This window comes from Cavia porcellus, unplaced genomic scaffold (assembly GCF_034190915.1).
Source record: "Cavia porcellus strain 051 isolate PalLab524CR breed Dunkin Hartley unplaced genomic scaffold, mCavPor4.1 scaffold_9, whole genome shotgun sequence".
Classification (NCBI taxonomy): domain Eukaryota; kingdom Metazoa; phylum Chordata; class Mammalia; order Rodentia; family Caviidae; genus Cavia; species Cavia porcellus.
The window spans coordinates 85,268,908-85,280,485 of NW_026947492.1; the positions used below are offsets into that span (position 1 = coordinate 85,268,908).

Genomic DNA, 11,578 nt, shown 5'->3' on the forward strand with positions numbered 1-11,578 from the left:
TCTCTTCTGCAAAATTTTGTCCTTCCTCTTGAGGCTGTCTCTGCACTGCGGTAGCAGGAGGTTGCAGAGAAGGAAGCTGGAGCAAAGAAGGGCAAGAGGACTGAAGGAGGGAGGGACCAGCTCATGTCAGAAAAGCACGTCCCATCTCTTCATCTTGTGGGAAAGGTTATTTAAGTTTTACAGGAAAAAGAAAGCGAAAGAGAGAAAGCTACCTTAACCTGGATACCCAACCTACAGGATGGACAGGGAAATCAGCGACAGGTTTGATAGACAGGCAGGTGGGTGAGACAGAGTGACCTCTAGCCCTCAAAGTCTGGTGTCTCTGAACCACTTACCCCTGTTGGTGGAAGTGGTGGTCCTGGTAGCAGGCTTTATGCTCTGAGTCTGCATTATTTTCTCACAGGAAAAAGATGTGTAAGCATTTCACATTGAAAATGTTAAGAAATCTCTCCTTGAAACAGATGTTGCAATGGATGGGTCAGCAGAGAAAGGAAAAATAGTAGATGGCAGATGGTAGGTAGATGATAGATACTGTGTGTCTGGTAATGGGGCTGATAAATTCATTATAAATTATAATGCTGAAAAATAACTGAGGCACACTTTTACTACTTGATTTCTGAAAAGGAAAACAGGACAGCACCAGTAAAAGCTCCCCATTTCAGGATCTAATGTTAAAATGCACTGTTTCACATGGCAATCTTCCTCCTTATTTTGAAAATCAATCTAACAAGAGCATTTTGCACTACCAGGGAAAACAGATTATTTAAAGCATATAAAAACCATTTTTTAAAATGAAATTTACATTAGTGAAGAGTTTTAAGATCTACCTTTTTACTTACTCATTTTAAGCATACACTAATCTCTTTTATATCAGGGATAGAAATTGTGTTTTCATTCGTCAAAATGCCAAGAAAGAATTGCTTTTCTTTTGCAGACAAGGTTCCAAAATACCCTTAGTCAGGCTCAAACTTCTGAGCTAAAAACTAGAAGCTCAACCTAGCAAAAAAGCTGACTGGGGAAGTAATGTTATAATCCATATTTTCTCCTGCAGAGTATCATACTATCTATCTAAGCCATTACAAAGTGCAGAGCTGGCTTTTTGCATAGAAGGGAGCAGAGAAACCTGTATTGTGCCCAATTAGTTTGGAAGCCAGTACAGGTGCACATACATACAATCCCAATTTCTCCTGGAAAAAAAAAAAAAAAAGAAAGAAAAGAAACTAAAGATCCCCTGGGCTTGTTAAAAGCTTCTACCTCTAATACCTGTTTTGTCCCTTGGATTTGGGGCATGATAGATAACAGTTTTTCATTCAAAGAGCAGGTGACTCAGACTACAGCTGAAAGCGAACTTTTCAGTGAAACATAGGATTAGACAGAGAAGGTAAATTTCAGTTTAGAAGTAGTTTATAGTCATGCATCACAAGGCACCTGAGTTCCAGTTGCAGTCCCTTTGTGACCTTAGGCAAGTTACCAACTCCCAGATTCCCTGCCTGATTTCCTAGTTTGGAAATGGGGGAACTGGCTTAGATGACACTTGTCCTGCTTTAACAAGGGTTCCTGACATAGCAGGTCACTGTATACTACAGCTAATGTGCCACCTTCAGTCTCTTAACCAAATAAAGGACTGTTCTTTCCTGAGCAAGAGTTGTTTAGAAATGTAGACAAAACATTGTACTACAAATTAACCCCTTGTGAACAAAGTGTAAATGTAGTCGAGAATAAACAGTGGCTTTCAACAGAGAAATCTACCTTTAAGATCAAAAGGATATCTATAAGAACATTTATGCCTGGCGTGAATCATGTTCACTGGTTGTGTTCACTACATTATGATCAATCTCTGAATTCCTGATTAAATATATGTTTAATATAACTCTTTAAATCTTTGGATGAAGATTCATGAAAGTTTCAGTGGACAATAATTTCAATTTGAAATAATACATAATGGAGAATAATTATTTTGGTACCAGGCATTGAATTCCTGACCTCATGCTTACCAGACAAGCACTTGAAACCCTGGTCTAAATCCCTGGCCTGAAGAATAATTTTTAAAACCAAAAAACATGGTCACATAATAGCGGGCATTGTTGTTGCAATAGAAAGAATCCATTTGTATTATAATACTTAAAGCAAATATAAAGAAAGAAGCTAAATGGACACAGAGCTTCTAATTCATTTTTTAAAATTAAGGTCATGTTAGTAATAAATCATGGGATCCAAAAATTATCTAGTTTCCAGCACCCCAAAAACTTTACAGATATAGCACTTCTTTATTTAGCTGTCATGATGGCTATGAGGTAGATACTTTGTTTGGTCTTCTATAGAAATACAAACTAAGGCTCAAGCAAGTTCAACACAAGTAACAATACAGTCAGATGTGTGAACATACAGTTTTCTCTAAGAGTTTACATCTCTCTTGTTGCTTTATTTCTTTGACCCAAATTACCTTGATGTGATGTTCATTTTATCTGTTCAAGAAATGTCTATGTTGAATGAGCCAATCTTCATTCCAGGTGTTATCAATATAGCTGACAGTGGAAAATACAGACAGAAACCCCTGCTCTCAGGTAGCTTACACTTAACTAAAGAAAGATACATATTGGATAAGGAGACGAATGAGTAGGCTATTGTTAGGGCAAGTGGTAATATAAAAATTTAAGCAGCTCAGAGAAATTAAGCACAAGAGCTGGTAGGGAAATATTAAAATAAGGTTTAAATATATTATTATGTAGATAAAAGCAAGAATAAGCCTGGCAGATACTCTGCTACACATTTAAAAGATAATGTTGAGAAAATTTCTTTTAGTGTAATCAGTTGTCTTTGTTTATCCCCTTTCCAAAAAAAATCTGTTATTTTACATTTTTATTTTACTTTGTCCAATTAAATACTTGCCTACATTCCTTGCAGGGTAAAAATGGGTCCTTAGCAACTTTATATTTGTACATATCTGAATTACTGTTAGCCCCATTTTCTGTGTTGTTTAAAGAAACATATGTGCCCTAACATGCTTATCATGCTACTATGTTCTCATCTTCAAACCTTTATAGTTCTCAAGGGAATCTTCCTTTGATTTTCCACAGAGGTTCTCCACAGAGGATGAGATTGTCCTGCTCATGATCTGCTGTAGTTATTTAAAGAAAGGCAATGGAAAAAATGACACAGGAACCTTCCTCTGAGACTGACTGTCTTTTCCTCCAGACTCTCAGCTCTTCCTACCCATGAGCTCAAAAGCCAAAGACCTTAGACTAGGATCAATAAAAGACCAAAAAGCTTTATTCTGACCAGGAATGTGTCTGCCTTTGCTTAATCAGCAAATTATTGTGCTTAGTTTTCATTGAGAAATTTGCCAGGCTGGGTAACCAGGTGCCCTGTTCTCCCGGGAGCTGGTGCCACACATTATGGTTCCTCTACTCCAGTTCTGCTCGGAACTGTGAGAGCAAACACTTTTCCACAATGAGCTGCTTTTACACATGGAGGAAAAACAAGCTGATTTCCACCCAGGAAAAATTTCATCCTCCTATGCAGTGACCTGTATGGAGAAGCGTACACAAGTGATCAGGCAGAGCTTGTAGGGAGAAAATTAGATTTGCTGTGCTGTTGCTAGTGTTTAAAAAAATCATAATAGAAAATATGCATTTTTCAAGTTAATTTTATAAATCTGTCATATTCTTACTTATAAAAAACCTTCTAAAATTAAATTCTAGTGTGGCATTTGCAGGATTAGGTGATAAACTACCAATGCATTTAATAGATGTATCTGCATGATTAAATTATTTGTGATTTTAATATCCTTTCTTGATACAACTTTTATATTATGACTTGTATAATCAGAGAAGAAAATGTCAAATGTGTTTAAATCCTATTTTAGTAGGTTTTAACTGTAATTGCAATGTTTTGTTTTTTAAATGAAACAATTCCAAATTATCCTGTGTGTGTCTATAATATCCTATATTTTTATAGTACTTACTTTAGTACTTTACAACAAATTTAATTTTCTCAGTGTTACAGAACACAGTATGCCCTATATGAAAATAATCATTTCCTCTCTCTTGAATATGCACTTAGAAGTTAAGATGAATTTGGATCCTATAAAAAAGTTTAACTTCCAGAAATCTTTCCTTTGAAGAAATCAAACTGAACATATTAGCACCTGAGCCAGCATTAATGTTTTTGTCACCACAGGGGAAACAGATGATAGTAAGAGCCTGTGTTGTTTTCTAAAATCTGGAAAACCTGGGGCATCCCTGTTATTTTTGTCCCAGCAGGGACTATGTTAGCATTTTAAGACTTGGCAAGCTGAATATTTTGACTTTGAAAACACCCTTAAAGGTACTGCGCTTACATTTTCACTTAACAACCTATCGACTTTCTTGTATTTTTAAAAAATGTTTTTTGCTAAATTGTGTTGGATTTTGTCTCCTGAATTTGAAATTCTATATATACATATGCATATATATGTACATAATTTCAGGAATCTATTTTGTTTTACAAAATGATTTTAAGGAAGACTGAAGAAAGGATACACTACAGATCTGAGAACCCAAGCTGTAACCTGTTCAGTTACACTAAAGATTGTCTTTAAATGATTCCGCCTAATATCATTTTTATTACATCCATGCAATTGAGATCTAGCTAATCATTTTCATCTGAAATTGATTCATTTAAAAAAGAATGTTCCTTTCCTGCTTGGTATGAAGATTAATCATCCCTGTTGTTAGGGAGCAGTGGTATTCAGAGGACAGGATTCCAAAAGAATTCATTCCATCCTCCATTCCGCATCTCGCAGAACTGTCCAGAAAACCTCACTGGAGGCTCATAAAGCCTAAAATAAATCTCCAAGCATTTTTGCTGAGGCCTTGGAGACTGAGAAGCCTTGGGTGGGGGAAAGAGTAGTGAAAGGGATTGAAGGAGACAAAAGCCAGGGCTGGGGCCTGGAGACCCAGGGGAGCACAGGAGGGAGGGGCGGGTTTGGAAAGGGAGGGACCCTCGTGACCAGGGCGGGGCCGATCTGGTCCTCCGTTTGGTGAGGTCTGGAGACTTTGGGGGTATAGAGGCTGAGGTCTTTATTTAGGGTCTCTGAGCAGCAGGACCCGGGAGCACCGGGCGGGTGCGCGTTTCCTAGTGAATTAACAGCACGGACTAAAACGGAGCATTAAGGGTGATTTGTTTTCGCCCGAAAGCCACAGTGAAACAAAAGAGGATGCCCTGGGCTTCAGGTGCAGGGGTGGATCTCTCCGCCTCCCCCGCCACCTGCTCTGCAGGCGGTGTCTCGGAGGGGAGGGAGCTCCTGGGAGCCGCCTGGGATCTCCGGGTGGCTCTTGCCTCCGGCCACAGGGCGCAGCTGGGCGCTCCTGAGCAGCCGCTCTAGGAAACAGGTGGAGCCGCGCCTCGGCGCTGGAAATCCCGCCAGTCTCCATAGAAGCAAATCTGCCTCCCCACCGCACCCCCTGGGACCTGGGACCGGGCGGTCAGTGCGCCCTGCGTGTCTCTGTGCCCAGGAAAGCGATGCGCCCCGGGACACACGGGGGGGGGGTGGGCAAACGGACTCCCCAGGACCTTTGCTTCCGGACCCCAGCTCCCGTCGGGTTTGGCCTCAGCTCTGGCCCCTTCGCAAGACACTTGGACCATTGCATGGAAAGAAAGCGTTCAGACCCCAGGATAGGCGAGATCGCGGCGCTGACCCGCAAACTTAAGTCCTCTGGCTCTGGAAGGAGATGGCAGCAGCCCCATTCTTTACAGGGTGTGTCAAGGGATCAGAAAAGGTTCCGGGGCTCCCCAACCCCTCGGAGCTGCCTCCCTGGGCGCTGATCGGAGCCCCGAGGCCCGGCCCTCGCTGGTGCTTTACCTGTTGGCTGCCAGGCGCGACGCGATGTATCCGCCGGGAATCTGGGTGATGATGTAGCCCCAAAAGAACGACCCGTGGATCATCCCCACAGTCTCCGGGTCCCAGTTGAATTTCGCTTTCTACAGGAGTGGAGGGAAGGGAAAGAGGCGAGGGGGAAGAGTGGAGTCAGTGTTGAAGAGTCACTTCAGGGGCTTCCAGGCCAGAGGGCCTTCCCCACGCCGGGCACTTCCTGCGCTCCCGGGGTCGGGAGCCTCGCCTTTTCGTTTCCTAACAAAATCACCTCTTGCAACAGAAATGAAGGGCGCCCCTTAAGTGACTAACAGTGAGGCTGGCTGCCCAGGCTTCGAGGCCAACTCCTCACCGGGAGATCTGATCGCCTTAATGAAAGAAAAATTTTAGGAGCCCAGTCTTAGAAATTTGGCCCACGCCAGAATAGATTTCTTAGCCAGCGCCTCCGGACTGGGACTTTGAGCCAGCATTCCCTGGGCCAGGCGACCCACGAAGACAGAGCGGTGTGGTGACTTCCAGGATGCCATGCGATCCGCTTGGCTCGCCTAAGGGAAATTATGGGAATGGGAGGCGAAAAGCTCGGACGGGGTGGGGGAAAGGTATCTTCCCCAATCTGGACACTTTTAGAGCCAGTGGGCCGGTGAATTTGGGAGGGTCAGTGGAGAACTGACCATTGACTGTGCAGGAGTGGTGTGCGGCATGTGTCTCAAGGTCCAGGTGCAATTTTCCAGGGCTGTGGACCCACGAGCGGGACTCCAGGAAAGTGGCACAATATTCACACCGGAAGTACAAAAAGTGCTAGTTCAGGGAGCTGAGTACCTGCCCTCCTGCTCCCCTAAATAAAAGGTGGAAACCAGGCGCATTTTTCAGTCTCCTGGATTCCTCTGAGGCCAGAGGATGATGCCCAAGCTCCCCACGCCCAGAGTGTTCCCCCAGGTTCTCCTTCACCTGGTTTACAGCCTGGCCACCCAGGACCGGAAACAAAACGAGCTACAGTTAATTTCTGTGTCCTTGAAGTGACCTCCCTTCTGTAGGTGTCACTATGCAGCACACAGGAAAAGCTCCACAGCTGGAAGCACCGAACCCACAATGGCCCCTCTCAGCCCTCAAGATAAATCTTTCCTTACGCACCACCCCCTACTCTGGCCTAATTGATCTATTCTGTTTGGTTTAATTTTGATGATTAACACGTTTGGCTTGGGATCTGGAGGCAATGGGGGGAGGGGAATTATAACGGATATTCTCCTCTATTTCTCCGTAAAAAATAAAGTCAAAGGGAAACAGTGTTTGTTGGAACTGAGCGGGACGTGGCAGGTGCTCAGCTTGGGTCAAGTCGCTCTTCACCAAAGCCTTGCGAGCTGGGCTGCGTTTTGCACTTTGCTCGCGAGGAGCAGGACAGGCCGGGGAGCAGAGGGGAGCAGAGGCAGAGGCAGCGGGGCCTCCTGGGATAAGGGGTCAGTCGGGCCGCCCCAGGCCTGGCTGTGCAGTCAGACTGACCGACGGACTGAGGACGGGCCCACCTCCTTGATGACTTTGCCGCCGCGGTGGACCGTGCTGTTGTTGACCATGTCCACGATGGCCACGCCCAGGTTGCAGCGGATGCCGAAGGAGATGCAGAAGCCCAGGCCACTCATGATGGCGATGATGTAGCGGCGCGGGAGGCCGAAGCACGTGCAGTCGCACAGCGGCGCCTTCTTCTCGGGCACCTCCAGGGGCTTCCCATCCTCAGTCAGCTCGATGGTCTCGCCGCCGGCGGTGTCCTGCTTCTTCTCCAGCACCCTGCGAGTGGGTGGGAGGGTGGTGTAAGAAAGGAGTTCACGGGTTAGACACCCGGGACGCCCGGCGGCGTCGCCCTGGCCTGGACTATCGGGACGAGCTGGAGGATCCCGACCTGGTGCCTCCCTAGGGATCAGGGTGGCGCGGCGACACCAAGCCTCAGATCCTCCACACAGGTCCCTCTGCAGCATTCTACCACCACCACTACCAGCTCAGTACCTCCAGGCCTAAGACGTCAAATCCCAGGCCTCCGGATCCACGCCTTTTGGGCCGCGTGCACCTGTGTTCGCATTGCAGGGAAACGGTGGTCCAGCTATGCGCCCCGGGCACCCGCGTGGGCCCCTGGCGCCCACCCATCCGCTTGTCCTGGGCTCCACACCAGCCCCCTGCGGTTGTGGCCCCGCCTCTGCAGGCCAGCCGGACCCAGACCCAGACCCAGCCCGAGCCTCCCCCTTCTGCACCTTCAGCAGCTCGCGGGGCTGGGGAAGTCGCGACCCTGACTCTCCCAGAGCCCAGGCCCTGCCCCGGGTCTGGGGGACGCGGCCTCTCCCGGCTGGCGGCTCCCGGGGAGAGACCGACTGAGACTGTCAGGGGCTCTCCTCCCCGCGGCTGCAGCCAAGGGCGCCTGCTCTGCTTCCTGTTCTGTTACACGTTTTACTTTTGCTTTTTCTTAGAGCGGGAAACAAAGGCCTCCGCAGCATATGGCCGACACCTAAGCTTCTCACAGCTTGGACATGAATAATTAATTATTCACAACCTTGCGTCATTACTATCTGGGTTACAAACACCAAAAAAATATCCCAGGGCCCATTTCCAAAGATGTAAAATGCGACTCCCGGTGAGGACTCCCGCATATCTACTTTTGTAAGATTGCCACACCAAGGTAGCAGATCTCATTTAAAAACATTTTTTTTTTTTTTTTTTTTTTTTTTTTTTGTATAGTACTGCATAGAATTTCGCCCCTTTGAGTCAGTTCCTTTCGGGCTTTCGTCCTTGGGAGGAGGAGGAGGGAGTCGGAAAAAGGGAACCTCGAAGAGGACTGATAGAATCATGTCATTAAAGGTGCTGCTGTTCCAACCCCTAACCTGTCTGAAATTCCTATTTTTCAGCGAAAGAATGTGCAAAGCCACAGCTCCGCAGCCCCTTGAGATCCATACTCTCTGTGCTGAAACAAAGCATGTCTCCGTTTACGGTTTGAAAATATTTTCCAAATCCTCCATGGAATTACTTTTAATCTGTGTCCTTTTGAATTGTGCATGAACACTTTTTAAAAATTTTTTCCCACTCACAAACACCAGTGAGGCAAAAGGAAATTTCGGATTAATTCCAAGAATGAATAGCTTGGGATAATGCCGCCCAGTCATTTCAGGCCAATAGAAAAAGGAATATCACATTTCCAAAGTCTAGCAAATGTCACCTGAAGAACGGATCATGAACCTATTAGGGCAGAGGTGAATGTTATTCCTGAAGTCAGATCCCCATTGAAGAAATACTGATTTTGTTCTAGGGGAAAACAATTAGCCTAGGTGAAATTTTTACCTGGGCGCTAGATGCCTATGTGTGCAAAGCTGAACTGGGCACCTGAAGTCCCCACCTGATCCCAGCTGGCTGGGAGGAAGCAGCCCTTTCCAGGACAGGGACTGCAGGGCCCCTGCGGTATCCTCCGCCTGCCGCATAGGTGCAGGAAGGAACCTACCCTGCTAGAGCCCACCAGAGCAGGAGAGCCTGGAAAGGAGGAGGCACACTGGTGACTTTCTTTGTGTGTCTTATAATTTACAGAGGCTTCAGTTTCCCAAATGTGAAAATTAGTGCCCTCATGGAATCGTTTGTCCTTTGTGTCTGTCCTTTCTGGTTGATTCTGCTGGTATTGTTAACAACAAAAAATGCATGTATATCGCATACCTGGAAGGATTGAGTGTGTGCAGTTCATAGCATAGTAAGAGCAATGACTGCAAAAGAGGTAAAATATTTTAAATCTTTGCTAGGACTTTCAAAGTCATTGAGGTTGTGATGACAAGCACCCTGACATTTCACATGCAGGAACTGGGTGGCTAACAGAAAGCTAATAATTAAAAATACACCCACATTGCTTCAGGTTCAGAGAAAGGAACTACTTCAGGTATCAATTATTGATATATTTTTATTTTATTCAGTGCAGAAAGAGATCCCCTGAGACTTTCTCTACTATGATTTTAAAACTGAGATCTAAATTTCTTTCTGCCACTTTGGAATATCCTGATTATTTTTAGGGGGTTGTATTTTGTTGTTCATTCTTCTGCATCAAAGGAATTTAATTTGAAGTATTTGGAGCACCAAAAGAAAGGCTTTTTGAGCAGATGCCAGTCATTTCTTAATGGCAAAAAGGATAAGTCTTGGGTAAGACAGGATGAGAATTTGCAGGTAGCAAAACACACACACACACACACACACACACACACACACACACACACACACATACACACACACAGCACAGACAGGTTTATTTAGTGAAACATTCCTGCATTAATAAGCAGGTTTCCTGAGCAGCTTGGCTTCAGCAATCAGCAACAAAAAGACTTCCCGATCATATTACAGTCTCCCTAAGCAACGAAGGCTTATGGAAATATTCCCGCAGATTGTTTTCCTGGCAAGCCCCAGGTACACAGGGTTGGATTTCTCTTACCTGTAGATCTGGCCGAGGGATTTTCCAGCAAAATTCTTGAGCCCCTCTTTTCCTGGGGCCAAAATCCTTTGTTTTACCGACTCCATTCTCGGGAAGACTGATGTCTCCTCTTGCCAGATTTAAGTAGTGATTGCTATGAAAGGCGAAGGCTGCGCATATTTTCCTGATCTTAACGTAGTTGGGGGTTGTTTTTCCTTCTCAGCAGACTGGTAGTGGTGTGCCTCCAGCAAGAGTGCGAGTGAGAGAGGGGAGGGAGTGCGAGAAGGAGAATACAACAGGATAGCTATAGCTGCACGCAGCCCACGGGTTTCCTAATAGGAGAGTTGGTAGGCACAATCAGAAAGTCTCATTGGAAGGGGAGGATCGGGTGGCTAAGGGCGCTCGAGGTGCCATGGTATTTGGGCGGGTGCGGACGAGTCCTGGTCCTGGTAGTCAGCTCCCTGAAAAAGATGTCAATTTCCGACGTCCAGGATTCACTGCAATCAAAGCTGCGGGCTTTCAACCGAGGGGGTGGAAATATCCCAGAGCCCTGGTGTAAGGGCAATGGCACAAGAATACTACTTTTTAAAGCAGTGCCTTTGCCGCAAGGCGCTGAGAGCGCTTTCCAAACTCCTGGGAGTGTCTGAGGTCTCAGGTGAGCTGTTAGTTTTTCCTTCCTCCGCGTGGTCTCCTCCCCTCGCGCCGGCGTAACTCTGCTCTGCGGTAGAGTCGAATTAAGATGGAGAGGCGCGGTTGCTCTTTGACGACGGGAGTAAACAGCACAAACACAGAGCCGATTTGGGGAGCATCAGGAGCAATTTTTCAGAATGGCCGGCAACGCCCGGCTGGGCGGGTCTGGGCCGGAAGCTTCAGCACCACGGACAGAGCAAGTTTCATGGGGAAGGGAAGCGTCTGACCGCCAGCCAGGTGGCCAACTTTGCAAGGGAGCCAGGCGGATCGCCCTGACCAGTACCATTGGGGCTCTTCAGGAACGGATGCTATGGAAACCAAGTGGGAAGATGTCATCATCTCCGGAGTTTGCTGGAAGAATGCTGGATTGGGCTCTGCCGGGAGGAGGACTTTATTAAAAATTGACAAGTTGCTTCCAGTGTGCTACCTTATGCCTGGAGTACAGTACTGCAGGAAGGAAGACCGCAAGGTGTTTGGCTTGTGCAGGGGACTTCTGAACTCCGGGGCTCCCATATACATATATATGGAAATTATGTGTCCCAAAATACATCGCTGATTTAATTCAATCCCTGATAAGAGAAAGAAGGAAGGCAGGTAGGTAGAAAGAGAAAGGAAGAAAG

The 11,578-nt window shown here is 46.1% G+C and overlaps 1 protein-coding gene across 3 annotated transcripts in view; it reads right to left on the reverse strand.

Annotated features, from left to right (window-relative positions):
• The window catches only part of Slc17a6 (solute carrier family 17 member 6), a 38,752-nt gene extending 27,449 nt beyond the window's left edge, over positions 1–11,303 (reverse strand). The window contains exons 1-3 of one of the 3 annotated variants that reach the window (XM_063256776.1): positions 10,290–11,303; positions 7,372–7,630; positions 5,843–5,961 (exon numbers count right to left, since the gene is read on the reverse strand). In XM_063256776.1, the coding sequence (XP_063112846.1) occupies positions 5,843–5,961; positions 7,372–7,630; positions 10,290–10,375 (464 nt within the window). In that variant the 5' untranslated portion in view covers positions 10,376–11,303. Of the gene's footprint in view, positions 1–5,842; positions 5,962–6,799; positions 6,932–7,371; positions 7,631–8,088; positions 8,292–10,289 lie in introns of those variants that run through there. The other 2 variants (XM_063256777.1, XM_063256778.1) reach the window with 2 other exon arrangements.
• Between the last annotated feature and the right edge of the window lie 275 nt (positions 11,304–11,578).